We start from the raw sequence: 21,202 nt of genomic DNA, 5'->3' as shown, positions 1-21,202 counted from the left end.
AGCGTTTGTTTTTAAAAAATGATAAGAAAATATATTTTATTGATTTGTGCCCTTTTAATTTTTGATATCATTGCTACATAAAAATAGCAGACATGTTCAGTTTTTCATCTCTTCCTTAATGATAACGAGCTGTAATGAGGTAAATTTGGTATTCTTGCTATAATAAGGTATGTAATAGGCACAGTAAGAGTGTTAAATATATTATTATTTAATTTCCAAAGCTTTGATAATTTGCTGGATAGAAACTTGGATGGCACGGAAAGAAGGTCTTTCATCTTGATCACCAGACCAACATTTCTTCATTAGTTCAGAATAGGATTGGATGCATTTTGCTAAATTTTCTGGATCTGTAATTCGTTCATTGATTAACTCTAAATTAGATTCCATCCAATCACCAATCGATTCAAGAGTTTTTGTGAAAGGAATCTTTGGTCTGTACCCTTCAGATATCTTGTTTGGAAGAACTGAGTATTGATTATAATTTTCCTTAATTTCTCCAACCTTATCTGAAGTTTTGTATGGTTCTGTTTCAAAAAACATTTCGTACATTATCATTGAGAAACTGTAAACATCACACTTTTCAGAATATCTTTCACCCTTAAAGATGAGAGGATCTGAGTATAGAACATTACCGATTTGCATCGTAAGAACATTATCTTCTCTCAAGTGTGTAGACAATCCAAAGTCAGCGATTTTTGGCTTTACAGCAGAAAGTATTTTTCCATATCTGACGTCTTCACTCAACTTGAAATTGTAAGGAAAATCAATAAAATTTCCTGAAAACTTACCATAATATTGGATGGTTTTAAATTTCTGTGAAGAATTGGAGGATCAAATTCATGTAAATAGGTCATTGAACATGCAATATCGTGTAGAATTTGAAGTTTACAAAGGATTGGAATGTAGAGATCTCCTCTTTTTGCCTCATCAATAATTTGATCCATACTCAAGGTAAATAACTCACTCACTAAAAATTGTTCAGTTTGAGTAAATGCCAAACCCCAGAATCTCAAAATATTAGGATGTCTAACTCTACTCAAAATGGCTGCTTCTCTTTCCAATGTTTTATCCAGGTTCAATTCCTTAGTATCCTCATGGTAATCAAAGGAATCTTCTAGTCTAACCTTCTTAATGGCAACAGATGTTCCTTTCCATGAGCCTTGGAAAATTGTTCTTCCATTAGAGCTAGCAATTTCTCTGTCAATTGTTAATTGTTCGAATGGAATGAGCCATGTTTTGAAATTAAACGTAGTTTCGTTAATATTAAGTCCAACAAATTCCAATAATTTTTGTTCCAATTCTTGTTCAGCCTTAACCTTGCTCTGCAAACGCTTTAGACGTTTAGCTATTGTTCTGTAAGCATACATTCCGATGCCTGTTAAAACACTTCCTGTCAGAGTAATCAATATGACTCCTACAGTTGCCATAACTGCTATAAAAGTATTTCTATAATATGTTTCACAAAAATCTCCCATATAGAATTCATCACATTCACATTTTTGTTCCATATTACAAATACCATGTGCTTGACAAATCTTGTCATTTGCATTCTAATCGAACAATTAAAAATGATTGAAAATTCAAACTTACCGCTCTGCATTTGAGTTGTTGATCACATTCCAATTCACGTTTACCATATTCTGGGTGAGTATTCAAGTACAGAACAAATACCAATTCTGACTGACCCTTTGATGGCTTTACATAAAACTTGTTATTAATTAATATTGTTCCATTATTTTGAGTTGTTCCTCTTACAATTAAATATCTTCTCTTTTCATAAAATAATTCGTACTGAATGCCATACGGGTCTTCGGATTGAATGTCAATTGCCAAATTATCCCTGATAGTTCCTGTTTCAATATCTATCACTTCCAAATGCAGCTTTGAACTATTGTAGGATTCAATAGAAACTCTCTTATTGATAAAATAATTTGTAGTTACAATAGGATCATCACCAATGTATGATGTAGGAACGCATACTGGAGTACCTCCCTCAGTATATTTCACAAGAATATAATCTCCAGTTCTGTTGGTAGATGTGTAAATTATATTTCCTTCCATATTGGATCCTCCATGACTGGTTTTAGAAAAAGTAAGATATCCTTTCATATAAATTAATAAAATGTAGATTTTCTTGTCCTTGTCATAGTAAAACCCTTTAACAAGAATGTTGGCACTTGTTGAATCACCTGTAGGATAAGCTCTTAATGAAAATAGTTCTGAAAACACCCCTGTTTCAGAAATACTATAAACTCCAGCTGAAAAGTACTTTGAAAAAAGTCTGAAATTAGTATTTTCGAATCCTGAATCTGTTTGTGCTACAAAGGTATCCTGAAGGCTCTCAAAAGTTTTTAGGCTGCCACTTCCAAGATAATTAAAGCAAGCAACAATGGGTATAGTGTTATTTGATAAACTAACTACTTTAACTGAAAGAAGCTCAAAAAACTCAATATTTCCATAAACTTGGATCAGTATTATGAATATAAAAATGAAACTAAACACATACCTAATTTCACATTCCATCTAGGTGATCCATCAGCATAAAAAGAAGCCATAACAGATGTTTCTAAATGCAAAGTCTCCTTTTTAGAATCGTAAAGAGAGTTTGTTTTTCTCAAATTTTTAGCACCAAACACTAAAAACCCTTCACTTTGATTACCAATAGTAGAAAATCGATCAATACTACCTTCCATGACAATGTTGACTTCTCGTGCAGTATTCTTGTTGACGAATGAAGGTTGTTTTGTTGATACACCATTCACTGAAAAGAACTTTTTTGAGAAAATACCTTGATCATCTTTGATATTACAACTGATAATAATCTCATCTTTTTCTGTTACGTATGCAAATGGTTTACCGAAAAAGTATTGAATTTCTTGCTTGGCAGCCCAAACAACTTTTTCTTCTTCCAAATTATATTTTCCAACTACAAGTGTACTTGAAATTGTTGAATCCTTTGTGTTAATAACACCATCACAATCAATTTTGACAAATCCATCTTTAAGAACTGTCAAAAAGTAAAACACCATTGTAGAATTAGATTTCGATGGTAAATAAATAAACTCGTTAAATTTTGAAAAGACAAATCTCGCTGAAATAATCTTGTGAATATTAAATAGTGAAAGTTGTGGTGATGTATCTGAAAATAGGGCCGAATAATCCGTATCATCATCATCAGAAGCACTTGTTGATGTCGTTGAGTGAACATAATTTTGTTCAAATAAACTATTTGTATCAAAATATCTAATCTTTCCCATCACTGAATTAATTCCATGACTAATGAGAATAAAACTAATAATTATCACTATTAAATAATTTACAATATGAATTGATGATCGTTGTCGTTGTTCGGAACAATTAAATTTTCTATTCCAATTTGTCGATGATAATGTTCGCTCCATTTTTACACCCGATGATTATGATAATTTTGTGTGAAGATTATTTGATTCCGAATTACACTAATTGATGAAGAATCATGCGAGTGGGTGGTGAAGCGATAATTTTTTTTAATTAAAAATTACACAATTTACTAATTTGTGAAGGATAACAAAAAATTGAAAATTGGGATACCATTGTTTACTGATACAAATATATGAGTTTTTACTATTCTAATCAAGCCACTTAATTTATTCGAAGCAATTTTCGTAATATTCATTGAATGAGGAATGAGAAATGGAAGCCACAAACTTTGGCTTACTGAGATTGTAATATTCCTTAATTGAACCATAATCAGCATCATTATTGATTCTACTAATACATGCATGAACTACCAAATGATGAATCAATGAATCTTGATGTCTTGTTACTAATTCATGAACTTTTCTTTCTGACCAATGACGAGTCAATTCGTAATCATATCCATGAGAGAATTGAATAATTTCCACATAAGGTAATTGGCTCAAAATTTCACAATCTAACAGAGATTCCATTGATCCAAAGCCACAAATTGAAATTCTTATCAATTTTGGAAATCTCGTCCTTGTTATTCCAGAAAGAATATTCTTTTCAATGACTAAATTGTGGAGGAAATAGTCATCATCTTCAGGATATCCGATTCTAATGGTTAGATCACGAACATTGGGAAATACAGGATCATTCTCATCAAATAGGCGTTTATCTATCAAGCTCTTATACCCTGAATAGGAGTGATGATTGAATTCAAGACATAGATATTGTACAGTATTTGGAATGTTTGTAAACTGCTTTTCTGCCCATTCAGAGTTTGAAATTGAAATAGCTATGAATTTTGAATCAATGTTAAGTACTTCCTCTGAGTTTTCTGCATGTGAAATAATTAATCCAAGAGAGTTAGGGTTAGGTTTTAAGGAAAAGAGCCCCTTATTGAATAATTGACATTGAGTCTCAGTGCTAAAACTAGAATAACCTGAATTAGACCTTTCACTATCGAAATATGAAATCATGTCCAATGATATTATAAATGACTTGTGTAAAAACAAATCATAGCTATCGAGTTGAGTTACTTTTCTAATCTTTTCGTATTTTTCTTGAGAGATGATTAATTTTTCAAATCTCTTTACAAATTCCTGATGCATCAGCTCCGTATTTACATCATTCTTTTTTTTAATATTTGAATTATGCCAGTGTTCTCTACACATGGATGGATCAATAATATCAGTATATTCTCTATTTAGATTCATTTCAGTGGCCTCAATTAATTTTTGCATTTGCACATAGGGAATAGAATCTATGGCCGTAATATCACCCTGTGCTAATGTAGCACCTTTTGAAGTTTCATACCTTCTCCAATAAACAGCCATCTCCAACATATTCGATACCTTCAACCAAAACTCGTCCATTTCCTTTATAAACAATTCTCTAAATCTCCTAGAAACCAAATAACAAAGTTTATGAACACTCCGCACACTCATCAAATCCAATCCATCAATAATCTTTGAATAAATTACATTTTTAAACTTTTCAATTTCATCAATATTCAATTTATCCAAACACTGATTGATTTCATGAATGGGTCCGAGCCAATATTCAAAAATACAACTCTGCCAAACTTCCAAAGGAATATTTTCTAATAAATTGGGTCTAGTATTGTTGTGATGATGTTGTGACATTTTTTCTTGGTGGTAGGCAACTAAATCACTTTATATGTTGATTGTTGATTGATACCTTGTTGAAACATTCAATCTTGATTTTGAAAACACAATATTGGACAGTCGTGGTAGATGCAATGATTTTTCTTATCTTGATATTGATTAAGGATGAGTTAACGACAGGTTATTTCTGTACAAGTCAATGAAGGGTGCATGATTTGTTAGTGCTTCGGTGAATGCATTTCGAATCATGTGTCAAAACATTCTTCAATAAAGATAAATGATCTTGGTCAGTCATTAGTCTCTCTCTTCTCACACACTCTTCAAATAAAGAATGTATATTTTCTCCTTTTTTAGCACTACATTCAATAATTGCACAATTATTCAACTCTTTCTTTCTGATAACTTCATTAATTGCATTTCTGCATTTCTCAATTATAACATTACTTCCATTGGAATCCTCTAATAAATCCGTCTTATTCAAAGCAAATACAATTGGAAAGTTATTCATAACCTGAGTATTCCTAATGAATCTGAGTTCGAATAATTGGCTTAACAAGGTGTCAGTCTTTTCCAATAAGTTTTCTGTATTGGAAACATCCCAAACAATTAAATAACTATTTCCAGAAATTACATGTCCATCCCTCAATGCAGATGATGGATCAGCATCTGTAGAGCAATCTAGAATATCTAGTAATCCGTAATGGCCATCTACTTCATATGGTTTACGATAGGAATCGTCACATAATGATGAATATTCTGATATGAAAACTCCTTGTAAGAATTGAATGGTAATTGCTGATTTTCCAACTTTTTTATAGCCAAATACTAACAATCTCACATCTGAATATCTTGTACGAGCATTTCTTGTAATATATTTAGCAATTAATGCCTTCCTTTTTAATTCTCCAATTTCAATCATTTTCTCTTTTAATTGATTATACTCAGTTTCTAATAATAAATTATATCCAACTGTTTTCTTTACTACTAGCCACCAAAATTCATTAAAATAGCGTTGCATTTCGGAAGAAAGTTGCTTGTTTAAAGATTGAAAATTGGAAACAAATCGAATACATGAATAAAGTTCCTCTCTTTTGCAAGAAGATAGATTGCAAACTCCAAAAGATAATATGTGTTGAAGTGTTTCGTGTGGAAGTGCAGAGAAAAGTGTTCTTGGCATTTTTATTGGACTGGTTTATTTAAACCAGTCTTTCTGAAAGTTCAATAACTTGTCTTCTTTTCAAAAACTACATAATCAGAGACAATCCAGATTAAATCTGATTATAGTAACAATTTAACTAAATTTCGTTAACAGTATTCAGCAATTTTGAAGTTCAGTTATTGGAGTACTTGTACCTGATGTAGAACCTAGCTATGGAAATGGAACTATAGGTTTGACACAAAAACTAGATAATAATACAACTCTGGCTGGAATTCTTTGGACACTTACTCAACATGGCAAATCCTAGAATTGTTTACTAATCCTTCAAGTTGAACAAACTCTTCGAACTGTACCTTAACTCCTCAATACATTTCACCTTATTGTGGACTTTTTTGGTATAATCAGGAAGACAACCTTTACTAGACAATAACATGGACTACTTCTCCTGTTCAAATAAGTAACAATGGGCTTGATCATAGAGAGTCAAAATAACTGCAGGCCCAATAGTGTTCGAAAATCTCAAGCCTCTAAAGAAGGAGGAAATTCCTTCGTTTCGTAGTATTTTTTTGAAACAATCTATTGAGGAATTATAATGCCATTGATTGGGGGAATATTGTTGTTGCATGATCATTCTTCTATGTATGGTGCTAATTGGACTGTTCATAATCCAAGCACTTGCTGATGCTAATTGAGCTATCCCATATTTAGATATGACTCCTTTCACTCCCAAATCGTTCCTGTAAGTATTCACTTCTCTCAATGAATCATTTAATCCAAAATATAACGAACGATAAACCATTGCGCTCATTACTGAAATACCAGCCCCTTTAAACAATCCGAAATACTTTTCCATTCCACTACCCAATTGACCCACCCTAAATTTCATAATATTATCAAAAGGGAATCTCACAAATTCACAACAAGCACCTGCCAAACCACCACTCACAAACTGATTCACCACAAATCCATATCCTCTCTGATCAACTGCTTGAAATGGTAAATAATTCTGCCTCTTTATCAAATCCTTGATGGCAAAATTAAAAACCACAGTATTTGGAAAGAATGATTTGATCATGTTGAGTAAATTTCCTCTCCAAAACAAGAAACAAGCTTGCGGAAACTTGGGTTTTTCTGGGTGATGAAGGAGAATCATGAATCGATCAATTGGTGCTGTTAATGTTCTTCCGATGGCTCGAGAAGCTCCTCCAATCAAGTAATCTGTAAGGAAGAGAAAATTTGTAGCCTTCCTGCTTGTGTTCACAAGTGTTTCTTCTTGTGGTGCATGCGACATTTTTTTAAATAATTGTAATAAGATAGTCAACAATTTGAATTATTCCGTTTTGAATTTCTGTATCATTAGATGAGTTTCGAATATTGACCTTCCAATGAGTATCTTTGTCCAAACTCAAAAAAATTGGAGATTGGAAAATAAATCACAAGCTGGAAATTTCAACAAAGAAGTGATTTAATTTCAGAATCAAAATGCTCAATCAAAAGTTGCCATCTGTTTATGATTTGAAAATCTACAATATTCAATTTGATTGAACTGATTCTTAGTTCATCTAATCAAAATAGGTGGATCATTTTACAAACTATTATTACACTTTAACCTCAATCATATCAAAACGATTATCAATTTGAGATTCTCAGACATGATCGTACGTTTTCCATACCAAGATAACATCGCCAATGCAACTAAGAATCCAACGAGAAAGTCCTTTACTGCTGCGCAAGCACAATCAATTTGACCTCTAATAGAACGTGATCGTGTTTTTTCAAACGTTTCATCCACCTCAGCAAACACGTAGCAAGTGAGCCATCAACGCTTCCTCACGAGGTAAAATACAGTGCGGAAGGAACAAAGAAAATTGCGCTCTTGGTTTGATGATGTGACTTGAAGCAGCTCATCAAAGCACGTTCAACAATTTCATTCGTCCGCGCTATTGATGCAACAGAGCGTAGGTTTAAAATGTTTCACTGCAAATTCAAGCAACGATACAAATCAAAAAAAAAGAGACAACATCAAGTCTACTTGTACTCAAATAGCATAACAAGGCTTTTGCATGAAGAAGAATATTCGAACACTAGTTCAAAATCATCAAATATACATAGAAAATTTTGGACTTTCCTAATAACAAACAACTTAGAAATGGATCTCTGGTATATGGAAGAAGAAATTGAAAGAGTTGATGATATCATCATGTCTTGGAAGAATGATCTTGGTGATTCATTCGACTCTGAATATATGAGAAGAGAATTGCTCATTGATAGTTTAAGAAAGATTGATAACAACAATAGTGATTGTTCTACTACTTATGAACAATACGATGAATGCGAAGAATCTGATGAAGATAATTCATCCGATGTCTACTCAGTCTATTCCTATGAAGATGATGATGAAGAAACTCCATTGAGTTGTGTTTCAATTTCATCATCTATCTTTGATGAATGCTTCCCTGAATGTTCTGAAGAACAAGAAGAAGAATCGGAACAAGACGAATCAACATTCACTGTGGAAAGCATCAAACAAGAATCAATCACTGATAAGATAAATAACTACCATGGTTTATTATCTGAATTTGAAACTATTGACATAATTAGTGGTAGTAAAGAAAGAAAATCAAATGTACATAATATCAAATCAATTAGTTCAACAATGAACAAAATAAAACAAGAAAATAATTGCATTGAATATGAAATTGTTAACATTTTGTGATAAAACTGAATTGCAATGATCATGCATTCATTGATGAAACAATATTTGATTCTTGCAAGTCAAATGTGGACAATTTGAAGTTCGCAGTTTTAGAAAGAGATATCGGCTGTCGTTGTTTTGCGCTCAAATTTATTTCTCCTTGAAATCGAGAGTCAACCTTCTAAATTGAAGTCGGGTTTCGAATTATAGATTTGACATTGGTGTACCTCAATTCGAAACAAAACAAGGAATTGAGGAAAAGAATAAATCAGAAACTCATGATCTATTTTCTATTCAATACAATTTAAACAAAATGCATCAACAAGTTTCTCCTCAATATCCACATTTCTCTACTCAACCAAACATTACAGAACCTGGAGTGAATTATCAACCACCAGAATATCAACTTTACCCACCTAATCCTCCTCAATACATGTATCCACAACCAAACGCTCAATATTTTCCAGTTATCACTTCTAATCCTCAATTTGTACAACAACCAATAACTCCCCAACCATTACAACTAACCAATAACTTTAAACCAATTCAATCCACAACCAGTAATAGTAGCTATGAAAAAGGTGGTCAACAAACAAATTTCCAGACCAATGTAATTCTTCCTCAAACCCCAACATTTGAAAGTACCAATTTTGATAATCCAAATTGTGGATTTGCTGTCATTGAACAATCTGCAAATGAGTGGCTTGTCCAACGATTGGAAATCATTAAAATGCTGGACAATTTAATCCAATCATTAGAAAAGAAACAACAAAGTACAGCAAAGACCAAAGTGAAAGGTACAAAAACCAATATTGTTGGAGCTTCCTTGATTCTTGGTGGTATCGTAGCTGCTCCTTTCACTTTTGGTGTTTCATTAATTGCCTCAGGTGCTGGTATTGGTTGTGTTGGTGTGGGAACAACAGCAACAGTTGCTGCATCAATTGCTGAATGGAAACATGCCAAGAAATCAGCCAAGTCCATTCAAGAACTCTTACAAAGGGATACTCAAGCAGTAAATGCAATGATTAGAAAGATTTATGAACAAAGGTTGACTGATCCATACATTGATAGTAGAGTTATGAAAATTGGTAATAGAAATGTCAACGTTCTTCAATTTGTTGAATCTCTGACAGGCCACAAGCATCAAGATTTGGATAAATCTGATGGATTGACTAATGGCCACACAGGTATTATGAGTTTAACAGGATTGATGATTAAAAGTGCCATTCCAATAGTTGCAATTCCAGTTGACTTGGTATTATTGATGGATGAATCAAAAAAGGCCAATGGAAAGGTTCCATCCAAGTTAACTGCCAAATTAACTCCAATTTTACATTCAATTAAGGTGCAAACAAACAAGGCAATTGGTTGCAATTTGAATTGATTTTTTTAAATTTTGTAAATAAACCATTGCTATCGATTCAATTCTTCAATTTCTTTTCAATATTATTCAATTGATTGTTTGGACACTGGGAAGAACTTTCAAACAAAAACTGCAAACGTGTTTCTTAATAGAAATCTAAAAATAAAAAAATGACTTCAAAGGCTTTTGATCATAATTTCAAACTTGTGGTGAGTTTTCCAATTTATTAGAGTATTTGCAACGACGATGATGATGATGAATCGATTATTTTGGTTTGGTTCGGTTCGGGATTTAATAGCTTGTTGGTGATAGTGCCACAGGAAAGGTTTGTTTTTTTAAAGATTGATGAAGATAATTAATTCCGATAGAGTAGTATTATTACACAATTTACTGAGGATGAGTTTAAAGAACAAATGTCGCCAACAATTGGTGTGGATTTGTATGTTTTTAATGAATAATTATTGAATTTGGATTTAATATGATGATGACGATTTTATAAATAGCAAGGTTAAATTTATGAATGTAAATAGGAAGAAAGTAAAATTGACTGTAGGTAAAATAATAGATTTGAATTTTTCTAAATAATTGATAAAGATATTTGATACTGCAGGTAAGTGTATAAATAAGAAACAGAATTCTCTAAAGAATTGAATTAGGTCAAGAGAGATTTAGTAAGTTTGCTTCCAAAATTCACTGATCAATTCTAACAAAATTTAAGGAACTCTTACATCAAGTTATTATAGTATGTATTTTGAGATTTATATTTTAATCAAAATATTTAGGAAATGCTCATGGAATAATTCTTGTTTATGATGTTACTAGAGAGGAAACATTTAATAATATTAAGAATTGGCTTAAGGAATGTGATTTATATTCAACATTTGAGGAATGTGTAAAATTATTGATTGGAAACAAGATTGATTTGAAGGAAGAAAGAAAAGTTTCACTCCAAGACGCTCAAAACTTTGCCAAATCCAATAATATGGTCTATATTGAAACATCAGCCAAAACAAAAGAAAATGTTGATAAGGCATTTGAGGAAGTTGTCTATCAAATACTCAACACAACTAATCTTCTCGAAAGTACTGAACCAGTCAGAAATAAGCCAACTGATAATGTAAATATTTCAACTAGTGAACCAAACGAAAGTGAAGGAGGTAGTGGATGTTGTTGGTAAATTGTATAACTTGATTGACCATACCTCCAACTAAGAATTGGATTCAATTCTAGTGTGATTAATAAACTGTAGATTATTCAAGCAAAGATAATACTTTACAATAAATACTTATGTCTTGTTTAAGTGAATCATTTGTGCGAAGGACAAAAAATCGACGTCGCACCAATAGATCGTAGAAAAAATAACCAAAAGCCAACAAATTGCCGCTCAATATTGTCCTTATTATCTCAAATATGAAATCCCTCGAATGGTACATTCACCTTAATTCGACTCAATAGTCACAATGATAATTTGAATAGTTTATACAACCATTTACCTCAATATGCAGAACACTCAAGTTCCAACTCTTTGTAAACAAGCAAAATTTTCCTAACCTACAACCATTGAACCTTCAAAATATCCACCTCATTTACTAAATTTTATTTTTTTGCAGGATATACACAGTTGTTAAAGATTCTTTAATGTGACTCTCTTAATCCTCCACAACACAAGAAGTGGAGTGTGCTGTTTGAGCATTAATCCGAAGCAAATCTTTTGAATGGCACACCAACCCCTGCCCAACCAAACATTAAAATCAAAAAAAAATGAGTGATTTTTCAGCATTTGCCGATTCCCTTGCTGTTACGGAGGAACAAGAACAAAAGCAACAAGAAGAAAAGATTGAAAGTAGTACCACTACTACTGAAGAAGTGGCAACCACAGAAACTTTGAAAACAGAGGAAAATATTTCAACAGTTGAAGGTGAGTTTTTATTGTTAATAATTGAAAAAGGTTAAAAGAAAAAAAGATCAAGAAAACAAGGATATTAATAATTTTGTTGAAGAAATTACAACCCCACCAAAGGAAGAGGAACCACCAGTAGAGGCTGTTCCAAAGAGTGAACCAAAGACCGATGCTTCTTTATTCCTTGTTCCGGAATTGAAGGGAATTAAAACAACTACATCTTCATCTAAATCATATCCTCCAGTAGCTAATCAAACTGTCTCTGGTGGATCTGATCCTCGTATCAAGAGAAAGAATGGCCACCAAGATGCCTTGATTATTAAGAAATATGAGGACATTTCCACATTGTATGATTCATTCAAAAAGTGTGTTGAAAAATTCGCAGATAGACCTTGCTTGGGTAGAAGAATGAGAGACCCAACAGATTCATCTAAATTATTAATGGAATATGAATTCATTACATTTAAAGAAGTTGATGATATGTCCAGAAATCTTGCTTGTGGTTTGAGACATATTGGTATTTCCCCAAACCAACATATTGCTATTTACAGTAAGAATAGAAGAGAATGGCAAATTTCAGTTGAGGCTTGCAATAAGCAATCTCTTGTCAGTCTTGCTCTCTATGACACTCTCGGAGAAGAATCATCAAATTTCATTATGAATCATGGTGAAGTTGTTTCAGTTTGTTGTTCTGGAGAAACCCTTGGTAGTGTCATCAAATTGGCACCAAAGGCTGAATACCTTAAATCAGTCATCTGTTTTGATGCTATCACTGAAGAACAAAAATCAACTTTGGAAAAGATTAACATCAAGTCATACACCTTAAATGAAGTTATGGAACTCGGTAAACAAAACCCAATTGAAGATGTTCCACCAACTCCTCAAAGTATTGCTTGTTTGAATTACACATCAGGAACCACTGGTATGCCAAAGGGTGTTGTCATTACCCATTTGAACTTTATTGCTGCTAGTGCTGGTATTGCCCACAATATTATTGATTTGAATGAAAATGATTGTGGTAAGTATAGTAGATTTTGGAATTGATACATTTTTTGAAAGTTGTTTCATATTTACCACTTGCACACATTTTGGAGCGTATGGTTGAAATTGTCTTTTTGCAAGCAGGTGCTAGTATTGGTTTCTGGGAAGGTAATATTAAGAATTTGAAGGATGATTTGATTGCTTTGAAACCAACTGCTTTCCCTGCTGTACCAAGAGTTCTTGATAAATTATATGATGGTATTAAAGAAAAGATCTCAAAGGAAGGTAAATTAAAGCAATGGGCCATTAGTAAGGCCATTAAATCTAAGGAAGAAGGTATGCTCTCTGGTAAATCTACTCCAATCTCAGATGTTGTTTTGGGTGTTATCAGAAAGAACTTTGGTGGACGTATCAGATTTTGTCTTTCAGGTGGTGCACCAATCCGTCCTGAAGTTCAACAATACATGAGAGTCATTTTCGGATGTAGTTTGGTCCAAGGTTATGGTCTTACTGTAAGTTTTTGTGAATGTTGTTTAATCTAACTAATTTTCAGGAAACATGTGCTGCTGCATTGATTCAACTTCCTTATGACTATTCTGAAAGTCATATTGGTTGTGTTGTCCCATCAGTTGAAGTTAAATTGGATGATGTGCCTGAAATGAACTATAGTATGGAACTAAATAAGTCTGGTGAAATTTGTGTACGTGGTCCATCAGTCTCAATGGGATATTATAAGGATGAAGAAAAGACTAAGGAAGCTTGGGATGCTGAAGGATGGTTCCATACAGGTGACATTGGAAAGGAAAATGAAAATGGTACAATTTCAATTATTGACAGAAAGAAGAATATTTTCAAATTGAGTCAAGGTGAATATATTGCTGCTGAAAATATTGAACAAAAATTAAGTCAATCTAAGTTTATTACTGGCATTTGGGTTTATGGAGATTCATTCAAGAGCTGTGTTATAGGTTTTGCTGTTGCTAATATTTCAGTTTTGCAACAATATGCCAAAGATAATGGTAAGGAACAATTGGCTGATAAGATTGAAGAGTTGTGTGAAGATCCAGATATTGTTAAGGCAGTACTTGCTGATATTGTCGCAGTCGCCAAGCAAGCCAAGCTTAAAGGTTTTGAAATTATTCGTGGCCTTAAACTTTTGCCAAAGGAATTTGAACAATACGGAGTTACAACACCAACCATGAAGATTATCCGACCAAAGTTGAAAGAAGTTTTCAAAAACGAAATAGATGCCTTGTATCAAACAATCCCAGATGTGTAAATTAAACTAAATTATTTTCATTCACAATAATTTTTTGTTTAATTATTCGTAGTGTTGTTTTATTCCGAAAAGATTTTATTTAAAATATTAAAAAATGTTATCACATCTCATCAAGGAACACAATCAACGCCAACAAAAGGTCCGAGAGGAAAATGACAAGAGGAGGCACAAAGCCAAGGATAGTCTGCAATCGGTCAGTCATGAATTGATCGATCAAACAAATAGTGATGTCATCAAAGTTTTTCAAAATCAACAAATGATCGAAAATGAAGCCAAACATCTTCATGCCCAAGTAGAAAAATTCAACAAACAAACAACACAATGGATTCAAACTTTCCAACAGTTAAATCAATGTGTAAAGGAATTGGGAGATGTTGAAAATTGGGCCAACCACATCAACAATGATATTAAATATATTGTAAATAATATTGAAAAACATCAAAAAACTACACCATAATTTAATTAGATCGTACCATTAATAATGCATCACTAGATTTCTCTTTAAAGAAATCTGTAATATTAGTTTGATATTGTGTTAGAGAAATATTATTATTGGGAGATTCTACCAAACTTTTAAAGAAATCACAATGTACAGCTTTAGAATTAAATCCAAACCTTTTCTTCATAAATGAAATAGTTTTCTTGTCTTCCAGTGGAATATGAATTGTGAATTCAGAAGATCTGTTGCATTTCAATAATTGTTCAATTAGTAATGAACCTATTCCATAATTTCTAAACTGTGGCATAACAACCAAGTAATGAATATATCCTTCACTTGTCACAACTCCGAATCCAACAACCAAATGATTGTACATGGCTACAATAGTTCTATCTGGTTGCTCGAGATATTTCTCTACATCAATGTTGGGCCAAAAACATCTTTGTAGGAGCGAATTAATTTGTTTCAACAATGTTGGTTTGATTCTACACAATTGTATGTTAGAAATAATGTTCTGCTTGTGTTTTGTGATATCCTTGAATAACTTTACAAGATTACATGAGCTAATATCATGCGTCGAAAGTATATCAGTAATTTTTGTTGAACCTAGTAATTTTTGACTGAATGGAATTATTGTTTCAATCTTTTGTCTCTTTGACTTTTCATTGTTTGAAGAAGCTTGAGTTGTAATTTGAATGTCCGTATTAAATGTGTTTTTGAAAGGAATATTTGTTGGGGGTGGTTGCATAACTTGTGAAGTAATTGGAAGTTCTCTTGATGTTGTTAAAAACATGAGTGGAGAATGCAATGAGATATTATTATATCCACCAATAAATGGCAGTCCTAGTGATTGTTGAGTTTGAGTATTTCCTTTTTTTGGGGATGGCTTTTGATTTACAATAGGTTTAGGGAGTATTTTCTTGGGAAGAATTGGAACTGGTTTTGATTCCTTCTTGATTTCATTCTCTGATTTTGAAAAATTATCAATCACTGGAATTTTAGATTTTAATACATAAGGAATACTATCGCTATTCACAACGTGATGCTTGAAATGATTATTTTGTGAATGAAGTGATACTTGTTGTAAAATATGATCAAGATCAAACAACTCCAAAGAGTCTCCTATTAATCTTTTCCTTCTCCTCACCTCCAATTTGGATCTTAATCTGTATAAATGTGATGTCTTTTTAACATTATATTTGTTTCCTAGTATTGTTATTCCAAAATATTGCTCGTCATTGGAGGCATCAAGAATTTTGTTCAGTTGAATTAGAATATTTTCCTCCTCCACAACTTGTATTGTTGAATATAATTGAGAGTTGCTCTATTCCGAATCTAGATTAGAAACTATCTTCTTTAAAACCTACTTGACATGTAATGTAACTTTCCTTGCAAAATAATCTCTTTCTTTTTGTTGTTTGTTTCTTTGTGATGCGATCGGAACAGGAAGAAGACGAATCATCGATCGTACCAGTTATTGATTTCTGTTCTTCTTTTGCAACACATAGAATTGATAAATCGTTGAAATCATTCCGTTGTGGTGTTGTATTTTTACTTGGTGGAAAGAGAGGAAAATTAGGGAAAGTAAACCCCAGCATTCTATTTGGATACATTTTTTTTCATGTTTCTAAAAGCAATTGTAAAGCGTAATGGAATATTTGATATTTATTATTCCTCTGAAATGTTACTTGATGATTCCAATCCTTGTTGATCCCTAGCAATAGTATTTAAGAAATGACTTGGTATCTTTGAAGTGATATGTCTATAAAACAACACTTCTCTTATGCATTCCTCAAGCGATCTTTTAACATCACTTGAATTTTTAGAAGACATTTCAAGATATGGGCAAGCCATATCTTCAGTTACTTCTTTCACTATTCTGTCTGAATCAACAATCTTGTCCTCTGTTTCAAAATTACAAAGTATCAAATCGCATTTGTTTCCTATTATTACAGCTGGAACTTTGGAATAGAATCTAAAGTCGTCATACTTAGCTCTCATTGTTTGGTAGGAATCTACTGAATCAATGGAAAATATAAAAATTACACCGTCTGTTGACTTTAAAGAATTTGCAGTAAATGGTCTGTCTGATATGTACATGGAAGAAATATTGAGTTCAATATTGTCAACTCCTTCAAATGAATGAAGTTCAGAGATGAGAGGTTTGGCTTGATTTACGAAGGTACTAAGACCAGAGCCGTGAAGGCCACATATTTGAACATTAATCTTGTGGTTTGGAGATTTTTGAGAAGGAGAAAGTTTAGAAACATCAGCTCTCGGTATTATCTCCGCCAACCTACTTTCTGTAAATATTCTTCTTCTAATAAGGAATTGCCCACTCATTCTCTGATATAAATGCCTAAGCTTTTCATCTATTGAGAAGAGAATATTATATTCTGGCGTTCCTTCCTCATAGTTCTTTTGGACTAGTTTAGGATACATGTGTGACATTGTGTAGAAAATTGCTTGGGCAAGAACAGTCTCCTTAGCATCTTGAGCTTTCTTAAACTTCCTGAGAATGTTTTCATCCGATAAATTGAAAATAGCATGAGCCAAACATTCATATTTCAGTCTATCAATCTTGAACAAAGCAGCAAGAGGTATTATCTTCTTCTTACTCACATTGTATGTATCACTGTGTATAGTATCTGTATACAGGTAATGAATAAAAGTCTTCACAACATCAACATTTGTGCTGTATAGATTAAATATTTCAGGATTTGTAATATCTGTTCTTGATTTCAGTATAAAGTTGTGAATAAATATTTTCTTAGTTTGACTCTTATCGACACTGTCCTGAAGTTTGCTCGTCCTCTTCTTTCTTTGACTTATTAGTGGTTGAACATCTTCTTCATAAGTATCCCTGAAAGACGACGACCTCTTGGGGGATTCATCTTCTTTTTCCTCTTCTTCCTTTTTTTCTTCAACCTGTATTGTTAACTTCATGTCACTGAAGTCCATATGGTTCTTCTTCATATTACTATGTACAAACATAAAATCTAGATCCTTAAGGAATGTTCTTTTTTCTTGTGATAGAGAAATGAAATTTTCTTGTAATGATTCTATTAAAATGCATGTTAGAAATTCTCTAGATTAATTACTTACTCTTAGAGTCCATGAAAATTTTCTTCAATTCTAAAACTATACTCATATTGTTTTTTTGAATATCCTCAACAGTTATATTCTTGCAAGTTCCATTGATGAGCTCCTCCAAAGATGTGTACTTATCCTTGTGGGTACACAAAAACTGACTGATTAAACTTTTTGAAACTGCTCTCAATGAATGAACTTTAAATTGGTAACCTAGTGCTAATATCTGAATTAAACTTTCAATATCCAAAGATTTCATCTTTTGAACGTATTCAGGTCGGAAATAGCCAGAGTAAATATTTTCAAAAACTAACAACAAAATCTCTGGATCTTTTACAAGAGGAGATATTGCAACCTCTAACCTACTTGGCTGTAGATTTGCTTTTGTTTGCTTAGAAATGGAGACTGCTAAATTTTGGTTGTTTGGCTTTCGTTGTCCTTTTTTCCTAGAATCTTCTGTTAGTAAAAGTGTTGATAAACTACCTTGTGAGGAGAATAATTCTTCCTTCTCTGAATTACCTCCCTCTTCAACGCTTGTTATCGAAGATGAAGATCCAGATTTGCTTAGATCACCCATACCCTGAAGGAGGTTGGAAGAGCTTGTTGTATTAAAAGGTCGTTTTTGTAAGGGCATTGGAGGTAGACTCGATCTAGGACCTTGAGATGTTATATGACTCGACGTTCGTTTTAGCTGTGATGGATCACCTGCTGTGTTTCTTCTATCAGCGAATTCTGCCTTTACCATCGATTTTCTAAGGTCATGAGCACTACTAAGGGTTCTTTTTAGTGAATCTACTGCTCCGTTATCTTTTGATAACTCTCCTTTGAAGAACGCACTTCTGTGTAGGAGGATTTCTTTATGAGAAAAGAAGGTAAATTGTTGTTTTCCAATTGGACAGCCATTAGCAATGAAATCAACGGCAAGATCAAATTGGTTTTCAGTATTTACAGGAAAAGGTAAATTGGTTCCAAAGTTTAGAACCCTACTCATGATTGTATACATGCAATCTATTATATTTTGTTGACAATTATTTCTCTTATCCTTTACATATTTAAGAAGAGGTTTTTGATTTAATTCATCCGATGGTAGAAGAAGTGATACTTCTCTTAATTCAAATTTAGATCCCTTAGTAGCGAGACTGATCATTATATCTTCTGGCCACGGAATAAAAGCATAAGCCTCTTCTTGGTGGTCCGCGAAAGAATATTCTTCTTCTTGGTGTGATTGATGTTGTTGCTGAGAAGAAAGTTGTTCGGCTAGTGTAGAAGCCTTACTTGCTCTCACTGAAGATTGTTTGGACACTCTTCTATTCGATATATCGACTGAACCTGATGTTTCTGAAGGATTATTTGTTGTTGTTGTTGGTGGAATATCCGCCGTTGATGATGACTTTTTGTTACTAATTATTGGGGTGTGCCTGTCCTCTACCAAATTTTTGGAAAATGTGCCACAGCCCATATTCGACTCAATTTCCAGTCCAGTACGTTATTATATTTTTTTAATAGAAGACACAAACGGCTGTAGTTTTTTTCTGGTGTACCACTTAAACCTAGTCCGGTTCTCAATTTTTGGGCAATGCCCTCAATAACATTGTGATGTGGTGTGTTGATGATGGAAGTAAATAAAGTCAAACTCAATCTCTACTTCAACCAACATCACATCATTACATCTCTCTCAATTGAGTTTCAATTTTGTGTTTCAACTTTTACTTTAAAGTAAAATATCAGTCTTGATATCAGGAATAGAGTCATACGAGAGATCTTTATGAACTTATAGATATTTATGGATTACAAGAATTAAAAATCTTGTAAAAAGATAAAATTTTGAATTTTTAAATGAATTTTAATTTTTTGGGATTTAATTTATTTAGTGGAGAGCGGAAGCGAGATCCTTTGGTGTCTTGGTGACCTTAATCTTGCAGATACAGACGTCCTTCATTGGGAAGATAGAAGCACAGGACTTTTCAATTTCCTTACCCAATTGACCAGTAACGACCTTTTCAACGAATTCATTGACTGGAGAAGCAGTAGCCTTCTTGTTGATAGCATCCTTCATTCTGGCAGTGATTCTCATGACTTGAGACTTGTAAGCATAAGTTCTCTTGTGAGTTTGCAATTGTCTTCTCTTGGTAATACCTAAAGCGAAAACTCTCATTTGGAAACCATCAGCAGTCTTAACGTTAATTCTGGTGGTAATGAGTGTGTGCCACTTCTTGACCAAAGATCTGAGCTTATCAACAGTGAATCTCAAACCGTTGAAGACAGTCAAAGCCTTCTTATTTTCACTCTTGGCATCACCGACAGCCAATCTGATGAGTTGATGTTGTTGTTCTTCTTCATTCAACAAATCAGCAGCAGAGATTTCGAAGACTCTTCCCTTCAAAGCTTCAGTGGAGATTTTAGTACCAGCGGTTTTATTGATTGGGGTCTTGGTGAATGGTTCAGTCTTCTTCTTGTTGAATGGGTGAGGAGCAAAGACGTCGAACCATTCCTTCTTGGCGAATGGATCGGTAATCTTCTTAGTCTTCTTACCCTTGACAACTCTCTTATTTTTGCCGGCAGTCATTTTCTAGTGTGACGTATTTTTTTTCAACAAGTTTTTTAAAATTTTGTTGGAGTAAACCTAGTAAAACACATTTTACAACAAAAGTTTGAGAGGGCATTTTTGGCTTGTTGATAATTTCTGTGGTTGAAAAACAAGGAAGTGAAAAATTCAGCAAACTTCAACCCTCGAACGTCTTCTTCAATCACCAAAACAACAACATGAATAATATTTCTTGGCTGTGTTCATTATTACAACAGTCTTATGATGGAGCAATTAACACACAAAACAGCAATGATCGATAATAGCAACTAAGAATTAATTCATCTACAATTATTTTCTCACTTTAATCACTTTGTTACACTGATCGTCTTTTGGCAATATTTTGAATTGGTGATTGAGAGAGTTGAGTGGCGTGTCTTCTCTTAAGCTTTTGGGATTAATAACAACTATTAGTAACATCGGACTTCTATGAAATTTGTTGAAAAGGAGTGGAGCAAATTCAATATTACTTTTATATATTTTGTCATTATTCAAAATCATGATGAACCAATAATATTTTCCAGGGAATGAAATCTTCAAGAACTTCTAGAATAATACTCCAAGAATTTATTTCCTATTTATTCAACTTTATTGAAACCAGTTTAAGTAGCTAAGATTTACCAAGTAAATGGAATGTTTACAC

General features: G+C 33.0%; 10 protein-coding genes across 10 annotated transcripts; 4 read left to right on the top strand and 6 right to left on the bottom strand.

Moving 5' to 3' along the window:
• Nucleotides 1-194: 194 nt before the first annotated feature.
• NAEGRDRAFT_78422 (serine/threonine protein kinase) lies at nt 195-3,479 on the bottom strand. The gene is made up of 4 exons (XM_002681351.1): nt 2,507-3,479; nt 1,591-2,462; nt 789-1,550; nt 195-744 (listed from the first exon to the last, which is right to left on the bottom strand). Exons 1-4 carry the CDS (start codon nt 3,399-3,401, stop codon nt 205-207), a joined length of 3,069 nt encoding a protein of 1,022 aa, XP_002681397.1. The 5' UTR covers nt 3,402-3,479; the 3' UTR covers nt 195-204.
• Nucleotides 3,480-3,626: 147 nt separating this feature from the next.
• NAEGRDRAFT_63392 (uncharacterized protein) lies at nt 3,627-5,087 on the bottom strand (the record flags this gene model as incomplete). Its single annotated transcript, XM_002681350.1, has 1 exon — nt 3,627-5,087. The coding sequence occupies one exon, from the start codon at nt 5,085-5,087 to the stop codon at nt 3,627-3,629; it is 1,461 nt and encodes a 486-aa protein (XP_002681396.1).
• A 304-nt stretch (nt 5,088-5,391) lies between these two features.
• NAEGRDRAFT_4103 (uncharacterized protein) lies at nt 5,392-5,904 on the bottom strand (the record flags this gene model as incomplete). The annotated part of the gene is made up of 1 exon (XM_002681349.1): nt 5,392-5,904. A coding segment is annotated over one exon (513 nt), but the record flags the coding sequence as incomplete, so codon positions are not given.
• Nucleotides 5,905-6,508: 604 nt separating this feature from the next.
• Nucleotides 6,509-7,519, bottom strand: NAEGRDRAFT_78421 (ATP/ADP translocator; the record flags this gene model as incomplete). The annotated part of the gene is made up of 1 exon (XM_002681348.1): nt 6,509-7,519. One exon carries the CDS (start codon nt 7,517-7,519, stop codon nt 6,665-6,667), a length of 855 nt encoding a protein of 284 aa, XP_002681394.1. The 3' UTR covers nt 6,509-6,664.
• A 723-nt stretch (nt 7,520-8,242) lies between these two features.
• On the top strand, nt 8,243-10,307 carry NAEGRDRAFT_57014 (uncharacterized protein; the record flags this gene model as incomplete). The annotated part of the gene is made up of 2 exons (XM_002681482.1): nt 8,243-8,831; nt 9,295-10,307. The coding sequence occupies exons 1-2, from the start codon at nt 8,378-8,380 to the stop codon at nt 10,305-10,307; spliced, it is 1,467 nt and encodes a 488-aa protein (XP_002681528.1). The 5' UTR covers nt 8,243-8,377.
• Nucleotides 10,308-10,584: 277 nt separating this feature from the next.
• NAEGRDRAFT_30714 (rab family small GTPase) lies at nt 10,585-11,463 on the top strand (the record flags this gene model as incomplete). The annotated part of the gene is made up of 7 exons (XM_002681481.1): nt 10,585-10,611; nt 10,655-10,725; nt 10,790-10,835; nt 10,881-10,896; nt 10,943-10,957; nt 11,005-11,028; nt 11,069-11,463. Coding segments are annotated over 7 exons (594 nt in total), but the record flags the coding sequence as incomplete, so codon positions are not given.
• A 584-nt stretch (nt 11,464-12,047) lies between these two features.
• On the top strand, nt 12,048-14,453 carry NAEGRDRAFT_78419 (uncharacterized protein; the record flags this gene model as incomplete). Its single annotated transcript, XM_002681480.1, has 4 exons — nt 12,048-12,204; nt 12,251-13,204; nt 13,246-13,679; nt 13,721-14,453. 4 exons carry the CDS (start codon nt 12,048-12,050, stop codon nt 14,444-14,446), a joined length of 2,271 nt encoding a protein of 756 aa, XP_002681526.1. The 3' UTR covers nt 14,447-14,453.
• Nucleotides 14,454-14,540: 87 nt separating this feature from the next.
• NAEGRDRAFT_35397 (GCN5L1 domain-containing protein) lies at nt 14,541-15,075 on the top strand (the record flags this gene model as incomplete). The annotated part of the gene is made up of 1 exon (XM_002681479.1): nt 14,541-15,075. The coding sequence occupies one exon, from the start codon at nt 14,541-14,543 to the stop codon at nt 14,901-14,903; it is 363 nt and encodes a 120-aa protein (XP_002681525.1). The 3' UTR covers nt 14,904-15,075.
• Nucleotides 15,076-16,553: 1,478 nt separating this feature from the next.
• Nucleotides 16,554-19,434, bottom strand: NAEGRDRAFT_46403 (uncharacterized protein; the record flags this gene model as incomplete). Its single annotated transcript, XM_002681347.1, has 2 exons — nt 16,554-17,947; nt 18,342-19,434. The coding sequence occupies 2 exons, from the start codon at nt 19,432-19,434 to the stop codon at nt 16,554-16,556; spliced, it is 2,487 nt and encodes an 828-aa protein (XP_002681393.1).
• Nucleotides 19,435-19,811: 377 nt separating this feature from the next.
• On the bottom strand, nt 19,812-20,561 carry NAEGRDRAFT_57012 (40s ribosomal protein S3a). The gene has a single exon (XM_002681346.1). The coding sequence runs from the start codon at nt 20,539-20,541 to the stop codon at nt 19,843-19,845; it is 699 nt and encodes a 232-aa protein (XP_002681392.1). The 5' UTR covers nt 20,542-20,561; the 3' UTR covers nt 19,812-19,842.
• Nucleotides 20,562-21,202: the final 641 nt, after the last annotated feature.

The sequence above is a fragment of the Naegleria gruberi genome (assembly GCF_000004985.1).
Source record: "Naegleria gruberi genomic scaffold NAEGRscaffold_6, whole genome shotgun sequence".
Taxonomy (NCBI): Eukaryota; Heterolobosea; class Eutetramitea; order Acrasida; family Naegleriidae; genus Naegleria; species Naegleria gruberi.
Note: the sequence above shows the minus strand (reverse complement) of the source record. Positions and strands in the feature narration are given on the sequence as shown.

Excerpts from the sequence above, each read along its gene's own strand:
- NAEGRDRAFT_78422 (XM_002681351.1), bottom strand. The coding sequence starts at position 3,401 with ATGGAGCGAACATTATCATCGACAAATTGGAATAGAAAATTTAATTGT. Across the intron at positions 2,463-2,506 it reads TAGATGGAATGTGAAATTAG|TTTATGGAAATATTGAGTTT; the intron begins GTATGTGTTTAG and ends TACTGATCCAAG. Across the intron at positions 1,551-1,590 it reads AACAACTCAAATGCAGAGCG|AATGCAAATGACAAGATTTG; the intron begins GTAAGTTTGAAT and ends TTGTTCGATTAG.
- NAEGRDRAFT_57012 (XM_002681346.1), bottom strand. The coding sequence starts at position 20,541 with ATGACTGCCGGCAAAAATAAGAGAGTTGTCAAGGGTAAGAAGACTAAG.